Here is a 16,595-nt window from a genome sequence, read left to right as displayed (position 1 = left end):
TCGCCTCCTAAATGCTTCCATCTCTGTGGTTGCGGTCAAAATTAATAGCAGTAATGCGCAGGCTGGACCATGTACAAAGATTGCTTAGCAAGCAGCAAGAGAAAGTAAGCACGTTGTTGGTCAGAAAACAGCGGCTAGCAAGGTTTACTATCATATCGGGTTTTTAGTGTCTCAATGTTGCAGCCAAGCTTTGGTAAACGCTTATTAGCACCCATGCTAAGCCAAATACGAACCACCAGAAGCACAAATACCTAGAGAATGTTGGCCAGAAGACAGCCACTGCAAACAGGGCTCATGCCGCCGTTTTGTGCCCTCTCTCCGACAGCTATGTTGCCATTAGCAGCACGCACTGTCCCCATATGAAACGAGTGCTTCAACATTAGACTTAGAACTTACTGAACACCCCTTGTACCTGCATAAAAAAAAAAAAAGCAGCATACGAAAAAAAATCCCAGAGTACTGACTGTTGCGTCGCTCAGAGAAAATAAGAAAAAATTCTTTGGGCTTAACCACTCCATTCTTCGGGCTGAAATTTCACAGAGGTGGCAATAAGCCGTATGTTTTATCTAAGTTTGGTTCACGCACTTGCCTGAATCGAAAGTCTATGCGCTGATGCCGGATAACAAAAGATGGCTTCGCAAGCAGAAAGGTTGAGGAGCACTCTTTGCTATCCAACAAGAGCTGGCACTGCCAGTACAGCTCTTACGAAACTGCCCCTTCTGGTCCAATGTCACACTATACGATGCAGACTTTTGGTTAATACTCATCAATTTAGGCAAGTAGTCAAAACAAAAATTACCACTGCATGCCACCCCTGTGCGAAATTTGAGTGTGAACAAATAAGTGATTTGGTCGCGAGATTTTTCGATTTTCTCTGAGCAATGCAACACTCAGGACCATGTTCATATCGAAAACAAAAAAAAAAAATTCCAGCTTCCCAAACATGAAGCTATAGGCACCTGACAACTTTTGCACAAAATGTCAAAAAAGCCATCAAACGGGACAGCACTCACACGGGTGGCCCCAGGATGCTGCCCAGAAGGGAGGGCCCATAAGGCACGCTGCTCTCTAGCTTGTGCCTAAAATCAGAGTCCACTCTTGCATAGGCTAATGTTCCACCTATGCCAACAGCAGCCACACCTGCTGCGATGACAATGGTCTTGGCAGAGCTCCTGAAAGGGAAAAAAAGGTGGAGGCACTCTGAGCAACATGGCACCAGCTGAAAGTCAAAGGCTCAGATGGTAATAAGCTCAGCTGTGCACTATCTCACAATCACAGTTAGTGGCAACACGAGCACACTATCAAAGCACTGGATTATTCCCTAGATGGGACCGCATGACAGCAGCAAAAGGGCTGCTGCCGACGGAGTCTCGAACATGCTCCAAAGTGTGTGCGTGGGGAGAGAGAGAGAAAGGCAAGACTGGCGCTTGTTGACATCATTCTCCATGCAGTTGATGATAGACCCACGCAAAATGGGTGCTTTTCGTCAAATATGCATTTTTGCCTTCCAGGCATTACACAGAATCTAATTTTTATCTGTGCTCCAGAAAATTATTAATCATGACTGGTGTGTGCAGCTTCAAGCCCCGCGAACACTGCTTTCAAAGTGTACATGCGAGGCATGAAACAGAGATAACATGGCAGGCAGGCCCTCGTTTGAAAGGTTGCTCCACTCCTTTGCCAGGAAGGCAGCATCAAAAAAGGGCTAACATTAGCAAGGCCTCACTGGCTGGAAAAAATAAATTCAAGATGGGGTTAGCGCAAGCTTCAACCGAATGAGGCATTCTTCCCCACCAACACATCCACCTTGGTAGTGTCCTGATAGCCTTGCAGTTTTTAGTCTGTATACTGTGACCATCTACGAAGAAAATTCCTCACTCGGGAAACGGGAACACAGCACCGCAGTAGGGGATAAGGTTGGGCTGGTGCTATTTCCTTGTTCGGCTATTCTTTGCCCAATAAAAGCAGAAAAACGAGTCATTTCGTTGACTATTTTCTAGGAAGCTGTGACCTCAGAAAAGAATGGCCTCATGCCAAGCAACAAATGTGCCCCGAGTGAAGCTCTTTGAAATTTCGATTGGTTTGGTTTATTGGGGTCCCAAAGCGACTCCGGCTATGAGGGACGCTGTAGTGAAGGGCTCCGGAAATTTCCACCACCTGGGGTTCTTTAACTCTTTCGTTACCCTGCCACTGTGCTTCGATCACGGGTGATCGAAAAATTCGAAGCGCTACGGCAGCGCGACCACGGCCGCTACGGACTTGCTGAGTCATTCAGTTTGTTGTTCACACATTGAACTTCAACTTCCTGTTTATTTTATATTTTTGCCAAAAAGCGGCAATTTTTGAGACGCGCTTGAAGTTGGGGGTGCGGCGTCGGGCGCTCCGAACAAGCCGTCATCATCGGGAATGGCGCTCGCTCGAAAAAACCCCATTCCACTCAATTCCGCTGCGTTTGCACCACATATTTTTGATGTATCGATTAGCACGGACCCTGACGACGATGCTGTATCGTCAGGAATTGTTTCGAAGCTCAAACTGGGCAACGAGAGCCCAGAACGCTCGCCTGTGCGTTCAGATTCCTCGTTCCGGTCTGTTTGTGAGAACCGAAGCTCCTCATTATAGCCGTTACGGTGATGTGGCGCCATCTAAGTTGTTCTTCAGAGACTACAGTTTCGGTTTCTGCGTAGAGTGCAATTTTCCCACAACGCACAAATTTTTGAAACACCCTTGAAGCGGAGGGTACGGCGCGGACGCTCCGTGCATGGCGTCGGGCGCGCGGAAGGCGCGCGCTCGGAAAAACCTTGCTGCGCGCAATTCTACTGCGTTGACTGCAATTATTATCTATGCTACGAGTAGCAGAGTCTCTGGTGACGATATTGCATTGTCGGATTTTGGTTCAGACACTGTAACTGCGCAAACCTATCCCGGAACGTTGGCCTGATAGTTTCGCTTTCTTTTTCCTGTCCGCTTGTGCGGGCGCATCTGGTTTGTTTTTCAGACGGTTAGTTCCATTTTTGGCCTAGTTCGTAATTTCCCTGCCGGTCGTGCATTTTTGAAGTGCCCTTGGAGCATAGGTTTATTGCGACATAATACGCGGTGAGGATGGCGTCGCGTCGAGGTCGGGCGCTTCGCGCGCTCGGAAGAGTCCCGCTGCACGTGATTCTTCAGCCTCCGCAGCTGATTTTCAAGATCCTCCGAGCAGCAGTGACTCGGACGAAAATGTTGTAACGTCGGATTTCGATTCTGCAGCTACATTGCAGCTATACTTATCGCATACTATATATCGCAATATCGCACCTATACTTTGTTGTGTTTTATATTTTTTTTTCCATTTTTGACGTAAATTAAATAAGTTTTGATTTGTATTTTTTAAACCACGCTTACCAAGCTTACGTTTGGCGCATAACATTACACTTCCAATTTTTTTTTTTGTTGGACTGTAAAAATCATATAAGGAGCACTCTCAAACGAGCCTTTTCAAGAGGCATGAAGAAAAAAAATTCCAGCTCGAAAACTATTCAAGTTATAATTTTCAAACTTTAATGCCATGTTTTAGAAAGAATTTGAATTGTTTTGTAATTTCTAGAATTTTTTTGTACAAGTGTTTTTTATTTTTTGCTGTGTTTACTGATTTTTTTTCACAACATTTCAAGCAGAATATGTGTTCAAATAAATTTCATTATAAAGCGCATTCTATCTCAATTATTGTTATGCATTTTATATAGTTTTATCTATCACACTTTTTCTAAAAAAAATTTTTGTATGAGACATATGAAAAATCATCGTTTTCCCGTGGTAACGAAAGAGTTAACGTGCACTGACATCGCACAGCACACGGGCCTCTAGAATTTCGCCTCCATCGAAATTCGGCCGCTGCGGCCGGGATCGCACCCGCGTCTTTCGGGCCAGCAGCCGAGCGCCGTAACCACTGAGCCACCGCGGCGGGGCGTTAGAAAAAATTCCCTGACGATTACGATATGCCCTAAAGCAAACGCAGATCTTTGCAGCCACACCATATGTTACAAAGTGTAAAGGTACAAGACTTCCTCCTCCCTTCACTATCACCTTCCTCCCGCTGACAGGACAGCTGCACTCTCGTTATATTCACCACCCTTGAGAACAGCAGCACCTGTGTTGAAGCAGACTTCTCTTGAATGTGGGAACGTGATAGCCCCCTGCTGCAGGTATTTTCAACACCGCATTGCACAGAATAAGCCGAGATTTATTTACGTACTGTTGCAAGACGATACATTTCTAGTCCATCTCTGAAGGTGCTCAACTTTTACCAGAATGAAGACACACTTGTCAAGTATGGTAAAAAGTGTCTCCAAATTAAACTAATTATACACAGAGAGTGAGCGTTTCAAAAGTTGTTTTTTATGTGGTGTTCCACTTGAGGTTGGAGACAAAGTGATTAGGCAGAGCAGAGAGCTGGGTGAGTTGTTACAAAGCTACAAGAATAAAGCTAGCAGAATGAATGCAGACAGAGTGATGAACACAGACAGACATGACATTGTGTAAAAGGTTGGAGATCTTTCGGCTGTTCAGGGAATTCATCTCTCATGACAACTTTCAGCTCTTTAGGGAACTCAAGGCAGCATCTCTAGTCGCTCCTCTCGTCGTTGTGAAAAAGCCGGATGGTTCAAATAGACTGTGTGTGGACTTCCGTTGTCTGAACAACGTTTTAGTAGCAGATGCCGAACTTTTCCTAGATTGGATGTGGTGTTTGCAAAAGTAGCCAACATGAAGTTCTTTTCTAAGCTTGACCTAGCTAAACGCTACAGGCAGAGATCCCCATGGAGGAGCCACCAAAAGAAAAGACCGTGTTCTCTTGTTCAAGCGGGTTGTTCCAGTTCAAGTTTATGCCCTTGAGCTTAAAAACTGCAGCGGCTGTATTTACAAAGTTGGTAGAAATGTGTTGCAAAGACTTGGTGAACAGGGACCATTTTACTGACAACCTAATGGCGATTGAATCTTGGCCATAAATTTAGAAACATTGGAAAGGCTGTTTGGCAGACTACGTCCAGCTAGTCTTAGGCCAAACAAATACGAGCTGGACTGAGAAGCAGTGGCATTCCTTGGCCACACCATAGGTATGGGCAATATTAATGCGGAGGAGGATGTTTTAGATAAAATACAAGCCCTCTAAGAAATAAGTCCAGTCCTTTCTTGGCTTGAGTGCACACCCAACTACGCTGATATCACCAAACCGCTTCAACGAAGAAAGGAGCTGGGAATACGGTGGCATGGACTTCCACACACGAGGAAGCCTTTGGGACACTGAAGCAGCCGCAGATGGTGCAGAAAGCGTACATGCGGATGCTTTGGACAAGAACGAGGCAGAGAAAAATTACTCCAGAAAAAATGCCTTGCACTTGTTTGGGTGGTATAGTGTTTTCATATATATTTGTTGGGCAAGCCGTTCCAAGTACAGACTAGTTGGTGCTTCATGAGTATGATTTCTTCACGGAGTACATTCATGATAGAGATAATGTGGGAGCGGACTACATGAGTAAAGTTCAGTTCAGTTCAGTTTATTACCTTAAAGACCCCCGTAGGGGTATTACATAAGGGGTGGATTATACAGAAAAATAAGTACAATGGTTGCCATGTGGGTTCAACATACAATATGATCTGTTAGTGCTTTGGAAAAGTTGGATGGGCAGGTGATAGCGGCGATGCTGAGGGAAAGGCCGTTCCAATCTAATGCTGCTCGGGGGAAGAAGGAGGCAGCGAACGTGGTCGTATGGGTCCGAGACCGGGCAACTTGAAGAATATGGCCAGTGCGATGCGATATGCGAGCTGGTGATGTGATATAGCCTGCGTAACCGTGGGTGCTGTAAAAGAACTTATGAAACAGGTTTAGGCTGGCAATGCGGCGACGAATAACAAGGGTTGATAAGGCGGATTCTGCTTTTAAAGACGACACGCTGACTTGGTATGAATAGGTATTGTGGATGAATCTAGTGGCACGGTTCTGGACGGATTCGAGGGCATTTATGAGGTATATTTGATGTGGATTCCATATGGGGGATGCATATTCTAGTTTCGGTCTGATTAGCGATTGGTAAGCCAGGAGTTTAACTTGTTGGGGAGCGTGACGTAAGTGACGTTTCAAAAAGCCTAGTGTTTTATTCGCGGATGATATTACATTAAAAATATGTGTGCACCAAGATAAATCATAAGATAGCGTGACTCCTAAGTACTTAAATGAGTTAACTGCATCTATTGGAATTTGAGCTATATTGTACGAAAAAAATAAATGGTTTAGTGCGACGGGTGAAGGATACAATCTTGCATTTCTGAGGGTAAAGTGACATCATCCCCAGGTCGCTCCATTTCTGAACATTAGTTAGGTCAGTCTGGAGGGCTTCTTGGTCGGAAGAGTTATTAATAGTACGATAAATGACGCAATCATCTGCGAACATACGAATGTGACATGATACGTGAAGGGGCAAGTCATTAATGTATATATAGAATAATAACGGTCCGAGCACTGATCCTTGGGGGACGCCTGAGGTTACTGGAATGTAATCAGAAAATTCGTTATTAACTATGACAAATTGGGTTCGATTTGTTAAAAATTCCTTAATCCAGTTTAGAATGCTAGGGTGAATATTTAGGTAAGAGAGCTTAAGTAGTAATCTCTGGTGTGGTACTTTGTCAAAGGCTTTTGTGTAATCTAAAAAAATAGCGTCAATCTGTTGGTTGCAATCAAGGTTAGCATGTAAGTCATGAACCAATGTAGCCAGTTGTGTGTCACAGGAACGGTTTTTACGGAAGCCATGTTTGATGAATGAAAGAAATTGTTGGAATCGAGAAAGTTCGTGACTTGAGAATAAATTACATGCTCCATGATTTTACAAGGAATGCTTGTTAGGGAAATGGGTCGATAATTTAAGGGCGAGTTTTTGTTACCAGACTTGAAGATTGGGACGACCTTTCCCACTTTCCAGTCATCCGGTATGTTACCTGAAGAGAGAGACTGAGAGTACAATAGTGATAAGTAGGCCGCAGAAATGAGCTTAGTATTTTTCAGAAATTTCGAGTTAATTTCATCGATCCCGGCTGATGACGTTAGCTTGATATTTTCGATACGAGATCATATACCATCTGCGAAGAAAGAAACTGGATCCATGGTTGACGCTGTGAAGGAACTTATGAAGGTGTTAGCAGGTAAATCACACTCTTTCGCAAAAACAGTTGAAAAGGCTCTATTGAAAATGCCAGCACATTCACAATCGCTGATGGCTTGACCCATACCGTTAGTAAGAACGATTGTGCGTGTATCCTGCGGGTTTACTACGTGCCAGAATTTTTTAGGGTTGTGTATTAGCATATTTGGCAAGTCAGCGTGGAAAAAGGTGTGTTTTGCGTTGCGGATAGCAGCAAGGTAATCAGCTTCGGCAGTGTAGTACTTTTCCCATGATGCTTGGCTTGGGTTCCGCTTTGCTGCCCGATAGTGATGCTTTTTCTTGTTTTCCAGGCGTTTCAGGACCGTAGTAAACCACGGTTTTTGCTGGTTAGCCCGGAAACTAGCCACCGGAATGTACTTGTTTGTTAGTTCGTGAACTTTGGCCCTGAAAATCGTCCAATTTTCGTGAAGAGACTTTGTGTGGAAATCGGTTTCATAAGTTGGAAAAAAAGCAGTTCTCCATTTATTGCTTGAAAATCACCTCTTTCATAAAGACGAATTGTTTTCCTGGAAACTTGACGAAGCATGGGTGTAAAACTGAAGGTAGCATGAATGACTTTATGATCACTTATTTCCCTTAGGTATGTAATACTTGTTGCGCTATCAGGGCTGTTGGTTAATATCAGATCTAGAGTGTTGGCGGAATTCTGCGCAATGCGCGTTGGCTCTAATATTGTGACGAAGACGAAGCTGGCAGTGTATCCAATGGCAACGCAGGATGCCGGCCATACAAAAGATAGAAAGGCGAATAGCCCGTGGTGTCATGCCGCGATGAATTGTAAGCAAATGTTACATAGGGCAAGGCAATGTTCCAATCACAATGGTCGGGTGCGACGTACATAGATAGCATGTCAGTGAGGGTCCTATTCAGGCGCTCGGTAAGCCCGTTCGTTTGAGGATGGTACGCTGTAGTGAGTTTATGCTGCGTGGAACAGGACCGGAGTATGTCGTCAACTACCCAGGACAAAAAGTAGCGGCCGTGGTCCGTCAGCAATTGGCGTGGGGCACCGTGATGAAGGATGACATTTTGCAACAGGAAATCGGCGACATCTGTGGCGCAACTGGTTGGTAATGCACGTGTGATAGCGTACCGAGTGGCGTAGTCAGTCGCGACGGCGATCCAACGGTTGCCGGAACTGGACGTAGGAAAAGGTCCGAGGAGGTCTAGTCCGACACAATGAAAGGGTTCCAGAGGTACGTCGATAGGCTGCAGAAGGCCGGCAGGCAAAGTGGAGGGCCGCTTCCTGCGTTGACAGAGGTCACAGCTGGCAACGTAACGGCGAACACTACGGTAAAGGCCGGGCCAAAAGAAGCGGCGTCGGACCCGATCATACGTGCGGGAGACACCGAGGTGTCCCGCGGTGGGCAGGTTGTGTAGTTCCACGAGGACAGACGAGCGGAGACGTTGAGGAACGACGAGCAGGAGCGGAGGGCCGTCAGGGCGAAGGTTGCGGCGGTAGAGGATGTCATCCTGAAGAACAAAGAGTTGGAGCGAAGGATCGGGGTTGGCACAGGTGAGGCGGTCAATAAGGGGACGCAAGGAGGAATCTTGCCGTTGCTCGGCCGCGATGTTAAGCAGATCAGAGAGAGCGAACAAGCACGGGCCGAGGCCATTGTCTCCAGGATCTGGCGGCTCCACAGGGTGACGAGACAGGCAGTCAGCGTCTTGATGCAGGTGCCCGGACTTGTAGACAACGGTGTAAGAGTACTCTTGCAGGCGCAATGCCCAACGACCAAGCCGGCCTGTGGGGTCCTTCAGCGAAGAAAGCCAGCAAAGAGCGTGGTGGTCCGTCACAACTGAGAAAAGGCGGCCAAACAGGTAGGGTCGAAATTTAGCGACCGCCCAAACAAGGGCGAGGCACTCGCCCGACCTGAACCGACCTCGCCGCTCACCCCAGCCCCGTCCCCCGCCCGGACCACAAGACACGACGACCCAAACCCGACCGACCCGAGACCAGACCGACCCAAGACCCACACTTGAAGACACCGCCCCCCCTGCCCCTGCCGTCCGGTGCGTCCAAGGACCTCGGCCGTCAGCTCCTGGCACCCTCCGGCCCGGATGCTTCGTGGACCGGGACTCATCTTTAGATCATCTCATCCACTGTGGCGGCCAGCACTGCACCATCTTGTATATACTGTTCAACCCTCAACTCAAGACCATCGCCATTTCGCTCGTCTGTTCGTCACCGATCGGGACGATCGCTCGGAGGCCCCGGGTATAGTGATGAAGACGAAGCTGGCAGTGGCACGGGACGGAGCGCTTGCGCTAGGCCAGCGGCCTTTAAATCATCTCTCGTTCATGGTTCACCACGCCTCATTCTTCGGCTGGCCGCCACGTTACAATATTAGCTGAGTAAGGTTGAAGTTAAGACAGACATCGACAAAATTTTTTGCTTCTGAACAATTTGTTATGGAGGTGTGGTTACGCCAGTCAATAGTGGGAAAATTGAAATCACCAAAAAGAACAATATCTGCGTTAGGATACGATGTCAGTTCACTCAACACATTGTTTAGTTTGTAGGAAAAGTCCGGATCATTTTGCGGTGGCCTGTAACAGACTCCTATCAGCACAGTTCGGGGGGCAGCGTGGCAGAGCAGCCATAGCAGTTCTAAGTTAGAGAACATGATTGTGAAACCTCGATGACTAAAGTTAACCCTTTGACTGTCGAATATTCTCGAAAAAAATTCACCCCCAGTGTCAAATTTTTTTATTGCCGATTTCAAACAAACAAAACTCGCATAGTTCGAATAAATAGGCAAAAGATATACAGAGATGATTACAATCACAGCATCAATGAAAACAACGAAAATTTCAATACTACACAGGGGTATGATAGCCCTTGAAAAACAAACAAAAATGGCGAAGTCCGGATAAATAGGCGAGAAATATACAGTGAGAGTATTTATCACCAATATAGACAACAAAAATGTTCAATAATTCTGAAGTGCATGAAGTCCTTAGAGAACAAAAAAAATTTGCATACATATGTGCAGAGTGACATCAACAAAAACGACAAAAATGTTCAGTACTTTGTAAGCAATGGTAGTCCTTGAAGCAAGGATCAATGCACATTGCTTTGTCGCAAACTTTGCACATAAAACGAGTGTCTGCTCTCCGCTTGGGTCGCCGAGTCGTGTTGGCACAAACGTGGCACCGTTGCTGGGTGCGGCTACCTCGGGCAAGAGGTCTGAGGCGCCTTCTCGGGAGAGTGTCAGTCGCGCAGGTTTATCCACGCTTTGGTTTTTGTATGTGAGGCTGGTACTCAAGTAGTTGGGCCACAACTCTCTTTCAGGATTCCACATGCTGCAACGTGGCGCCAGTGCTCTCACGGAACAGAACGTGTTGAGGACTGACAGGTCAAGCAGATGGAAAAAAAATTTCTTGTCCCATTTGATTGTTTTCCTAATGCTTTCGCTGAAGCTGAGTTGCATATCAACTCTGTCCACCAGTCCCATTTTTTTTGTATATTCTAGGACACATGCAGGTTTTTTCTTCTTTTCTCCTGTCGCCCTATCCACCTTGTCAGAATCTAGCACTTGGGGTCCATGCATTGAGGTAAGCATGGTTACTTCGCGCTTATCACACCATTTCAGGGCAAGTAAGATGCTGGTGTGAAAGCTTTCTACCTCACCCTTCATTCTTTTTTTTCGAAAGAGGATAGCTCTGAGCGTGCACTGCTCCACAGGCATTCAACCTGGTTTGCCTTGTACCACTTATCAAACAAGGAGTGCCCTTTCCCCAGAAAACCTTCCATTCACTCAGCCACCACAGAGCCCGCATAACCAAGTTCGCTTCTTTTGGGCGGACTAGACATAGCTCCAGTGTAGACTGTAAAGCGGAGCACACAGCCTGTCTTCACGTCGCACATTACAAACATCTTCACACCGTAGCGATGTCTTTTTGATAGAATGTACTGCCGGAACGAAAGCCGGCCTTTCCAAGGCATCAGGGACTCGTCAATGCACAAGTCTTGGAATGGGAGGAAAAGGTTTGAAAATTTTTCTTGAATTGCTTCCATGATGGGGTCTAATGGCTCTTAGGCGGTCGGATTGAAGTGAAGAACTCTCAAAAGTAGAAGGAACGGGTTCACAGAAAAAACACTGCGAAAAAAACGGGGTCTGCACCATCGCGTTGGTTGCCCAGGAATCACTTAGGCTGCTTTTCCGCACCACCCCCCTCAGCAGCGCAAGAGCAGTAAATCTCCGGAAGGTCCATGGGTGCCCAGGCTCTTAGCCGCGATGCATGAGAGAGACTTCACGCTGGCATACTTGTTCGTTTCTGTGACTGAAGTAGTCGACCACTTTTGCATCTGCTGGTAACACAGAGGCCGAGACTTGCCCAGACTGGGAGTCATCAAAGAAAAAAAGGGACAGAGAAAAATCACCTTTGTCCCATTGGGGGCCGTTGCTTCTCGCCTGCTTTCACGATGGTCCGGGTAAGCCGAGGTCGGAGATGTCGAAGCTCGAACTGCTCAAATCCTCGTGTAAATTTCCATCATACGCTGACGAGCTGTCCTCCTCAGAATCAGTTGATGGAACGTACTCAGTGTCAGAGGAGTCATGCAGCCTATGTGGCCAGTGCTACTAGGCACCCGAACCGCCACAAGCTAACCAAACCGGAGAGCAATGACACTCCGTGAGGGTTGATAAACTGAGTCTCAACAAAGGGAAACATCACTGTCTGCGCCTCTGGAAGAGCCCCGCCAAGACAGAAATCAACTTTGGCGCTTCCACTGCGATCCCACGGAGGACCCTAAAGTATGCGGGCGAGCAGAAGGTCACCATCGGAATTTTTTTTCCCCCCAAGATTGTAGCATGAGCAATTTTGTAACATTTTTTATAAGTTGCTGAAGGTGGCAGCAGCACCTCCAAAAAAAGAACTAGAGTCCCAACAAAGACAAAAGTCAAATTTCGCACTTCTGTTGCAATTGCAAAAAGAGAAACCAAAACCACCAAGTCGCGCCCACAGCGTGTGGTCGCGCCAGCCATTGCAATCCACATCCAACACCGATAATCACAGATAGTTCGCTTTTTCGCTGGAAGATGGTAACATAAGCAGTATCTTGGCACTTGAACTTTTCAGAAGGTGGCAGCACATCCCAGGGTGCGCATCTTTTCGGAAGGGCGCGAGATTTCAAATGGGCACTCAGCGCAGAACCCGAACGGCAAAAACGCCGCGGGACGGAATGCGGCCGCAGCACCCGTACGGAAAAAACATTCAAAGGGCTAATTGTACACGTAAGGTTTAGCATTGTATGTGTTAACAGTGGTTGCTGTATGTTTTGTGAGTTATGAAGCAGCATTACTGAACGCAAGTGGTTAAAAAGTGCGATTTGTTGGTGTTTCTTAGGTTGTGGAGCTTTTGTTTTGGTAAACATTCGGGACTCGGTGTGCTATTTGTAACAGCTGTAACAGTCATTGAAATAGGTATGTTGTGTGTGGTGTGGTGGTGTAAAGCACCTAGCGAAGAGGTTGATCAATGACAAGGCAGAAGGATGGAGCAGTCTTTTAGGGGAAAAAAAAAAAAAACTCATGAAATAGCGACCCATTGTTACTAAAAAGGGGAAAAGTAAACAAGAAAGATAGTAAAGATCAAGGCTGAAGATCAAGTCACTGAAGATAATGAAGAATTTTTGGAAGCAAACAGTAGTAAAGAGAAGGAAGAAGCAGGTGGTTTAAAAGGAGAAGCGCTGACGTAGACCGGGGGCCGAACATTCCAGCCACCTTCGTTGCTGTGTGGCAGTCAGCAGGTGGCACCACTGACCACTGATGCCGGGCTACAAGTGACACCTCCTCCGATCCACCATCTCCACCACCGGACACTCTCTCAACAGCTCAAGGTACCGCTACCATCAAAACCCAGGACGCATAGTACCACTTTGCCAAGTAGTGTCTCTCCAGCGCCGCATACTACTGGGACCCCGATGTCTTCAGTCAAACGTTTGTGTAATAGGGTATCGACAGCTTTCACTGTTTTGTATACATGCGCGGGTAAGAATTTTTTCATGATTAGCGTTTCATCTCTGTTTTGTATGTCTCATCAGTTGTGTCCTTGTTAGTGCTGTCATGTACAAAATGTCCTGTCTCAAGTGCATTTTAGGCCCCCACACGCAGGACCACCCAACCGTGTGACATCATCAGTGGCTGATTTCGGAAGTAAAATACGCCTGTGCGAAGCTTTACAAGCTAGAATAGACAAAAGAAATAAAGGAGTCACCATCATCAGCCCATTTCGGAAGCAAAATGCACGCATCTACAGGCGCAGATCCCGGAGGCTACGCTACACTGCCATTCACTTCAGAGCGGTGGCAGCCCGCAGTTTTCAGTAAGGACGTCGAGAGTTTGAACTGAACGGTTAAAATTTTCAAATCCAACCTTCTGGGCTGTACATGCAACATACGCAGAAAGAGCCAGAGAAACAACACATGGATAGACTTGTCCTTTACAGGGAGCAGTGGGCACCAACAGAGCCAGTGCCGGGTAATCAGTGGAACTCCCTCGTGCTGACATGCCATGCAGTCAAGTGGATGCACGATGTGTGTACTGTCTCACACTTGGCATGAGTAGTGCACCCACAAGAGCATGTTGCTTAGGTTGGCGAGGGTTCTGATGAAAACATGCAGCGGTATAGAACATCACAAGTCATGGACACGGCAGTCAGGCCTTGCTACTGGGCCCTCCAATTCAACTACTTTTTACACGATCTTGGTGAAGGGCAGGACAAAAACTTGGTGAAAAGTAATATGAAGTGAGGGATATTCCCACATACGCTATTTGAGCTTTGTCTCTATGAAAGATGCTTGTCAATAACTTGGACGTACTACTTTATGGCTTTTGGCATTACAAGTTATGCAAAATGAAGCACGGTAACTTCCTCACCCTTCTTAGCTTACTCAATTGCTGAGGGTAAAATTAAAGAGTGACAGCATTTGATGACGACAAACCAAATAATGCACCGAGTCGCATCATTTGAGCCACATGTGCACGCAACTGGCAGTCGAACATAAGAATCAATGCAGTTTGACACATATCTGTCATTTCATGTTGGCAATATGCAAATTTCTTTTCATCGACATGTAACCAGGCTGCATGGTTTGCTTCTCAGCCGTACAGTGGAGCACTTAAAAAGGCTTTGAAAGCTAAGGAGGAGTGTTCTACTTGAAGTTATTTAGCTCCTGATCCGGACTACTTCTGCGTGCTGAAGGTGACACTGATGTTTTCCTCATCAGTAGTTTAAGAGCACGGCTTCGAGTGCGGCGGTCGCCTCCCTGCCATGGACAAGCCCAAACGGTGTGACCTGGATGGCCTCCTGCACAGCGCTTTTGTGCACAAAGACCACATAAGGGGAAAATTTGGTCTTGTTTGGCATCTACATACATGGCAAGGATATCAAATGGCTTTGTTCAGACGCTCCGTGGGTCCATTGGTCTGCAGATGGCATGCTGTAGTTCACCAGGGCTTGGGTAAGCTCAACTACAAATGCTGTTCCCCTATCCGTGAAGAGAACTTCTGGGGCGCCATGGGGTAAAAGGATCTGCTCGACAAAGCATTACCACTGAGCCAGGCTTTTGCTTCGGAGCAGTGGGTCAAGCAGTCCGTCGCCACGATCTACTTGTTGCCTGATGTTGAAGTTGAGAAGCAGCTGAGGAGATCCACTCCAATCTGCTGACAGTTTTCTAGGTGGCGATATGAGCTTCAATAGTCCAGCTAGCCTGATCAGGGGCTTCTTTCAGCGTTGACACTTACAGCATGCTTTGATGTAACCCAAGACTTGGGCAGTTGTGGCCAGTAGCATTTATCTTGAATGCAGAGTAGGGTGTGGGTGAAGCTGAGGTGGACCGCTGCTGGTTCGCTTTGTGAAGCCTGAGAATTTCTTCTAGCAAGCTGTTCAGGATGGGGAGGTAGACAGTCTTGTTGGGGGCGAAGTTCTTCATAAGGATGCAATTTTGCACAGAAAAAGGACTAACTACACTTTAACACTGCTGGAGGCCTTCCAGATGCTGTAGGTCGGGGTCCTAAGTTGGTGTTGTGCAAAGTTGCTCGTGCTTACCGGCCCCAAAAAGGCAGTCCGCATCGGTCTGCTTGTGTACAGATAGGAAGCGGGCTGGGAAATTCTTCTGCCCACACTAATTTATGTACTCCGGGAGGCTACATCGGGCAAGGTGGCTGGAGGGGTGCCTGCAGGGTGCGTGATGACCATCTTGAGTGGTCATCCCCAGATTTCAATGGAGCGGCACTCTTTCTCGGTTGTCAAATAGTTGGCCTCGGCTTTCAACAAGCGTCTGCGATCACTTTCTCCAGTCAGTCGCTTTTCTGAATGAGGGTAGCGCCCACACTGCTTGCGTCGGTATGAATTTCAGTCTCAGCATTTCCATCAAAGCGCCCGAGAACCAGAGGGGACTGTAAACAACGCTGAAGGCTTCAGTTTGCAGTGCTTACCACTTAAATGGCACGTCTTCCTTTTGTCAGCTGTGTCAGAGGTTTGGCGATGCATGAAAAATTCTTGACAAATTGTCGGTAATATGCACACAGTCCAAAGAATCTGCGCACAGCTTTCTTATCAGCCAGCGACGGAAACTACGCAATAGCAGCTGTTTTCTGCGGGTCTGGGCATACCCCATCCTTGCTTATAATGTGGCCTAGAAATACTAGCAGCTCTTCATTGGCGAAGTGGCACTTCTCTGCTTTCAAGGTTAGCCTGGATGACTTTATTGCCACCAGCACTGTTCGAAGCCTCCTTAGATGCTCTTTAAAGTTTGAGGCGAAGACGACGACGTCATCTAAGTATATTAGACAACTTTGCCACTTCAGGACTGCCAGCACAGTACCCATTAATTGTTGAAACATCGCTGGTGTAGAACAGAGACCAAATGGCATCACCTTGAATTCGAAGAGGCCATCCGGAGCAAAGAATGCTGTCTTCTCACAATCTCTTTCATAGACCGCAATTTGCCAGTAGCCGCTATTGAGGTGGTGTTGCAGAGCCGATCCAGTTTGTCGTCAATGCGGGGAGGAGATAGACATCCTTTTTCATTATGTTGTTCAAGTAGGGATAACGACGCAGAACCTAAGTGTGCAGTTTTTGTTTTGTTTTTTTCACAAACAGTGCTGCCCAGGAGCTCGTCAATGGCTAGGCGATGTCGTCACCGAAGCATTTCTTCACCTTGATCCAAGATGACTTGGTGTTCTCGCAGCGATACATGGCATAGGCTTGGGCGGAGAGGTCTGGTGTGTTCGTCATTTACAATGCGGTACTTAGCAATTGGCGTTTGTCGGACCATGACGACGAAAGGCTTTCACTGCAACTTTGAAGAAAGTTGCGTATTTGATCTCGTCTGTTCCGGGACACGGCTGGGTTGATGCCGGAGGTGGGTGAGTTCTCTTGGATAGGCAAACCTTC

At 46.9% G+C, this 16,595-nt stretch overlaps 1 protein-coding gene across 2 annotated transcripts in view; it reads right to left on the bottom strand.

Annotated features, from left to right (window-relative positions):
• The window catches only part of Mitofilin (inner membrane mitochondrial protein mitofilin), an 84,856-nt gene that overhangs the window by 52,946 nt on the left and 15,315 nt on the right, over positions 1-16,595 (bottom strand). For both annotated transcript variants that reach the window (XM_089578202.1, XM_089578203.1), the window contains exon 3: positions 1,014-1,172. In XM_089578202.1, the coding sequence (XP_089434328.1) occupies positions 1,014-1,172 (159 nt within the window). The remainder of the gene's footprint in view (positions 1-1,013; positions 1,173-16,595) is intronic.

Source organism: Amblyomma mixtum, chromosome 3 (genome assembly GCF_055824585.1).
Source record: "Amblyomma mixtum isolate Tamu chromosome 3, ASM5582458v1, whole genome shotgun sequence".
NCBI classification, from domain to species: domain Eukaryota; kingdom Metazoa; phylum Arthropoda; class Arachnida; order Ixodida; family Ixodidae; genus Amblyomma; species Amblyomma mixtum.
The sequence above is the reverse complement of the archived record's forward strand: the minus strand, read 5'-3'. Positions and strand labels throughout refer to the sequence as shown.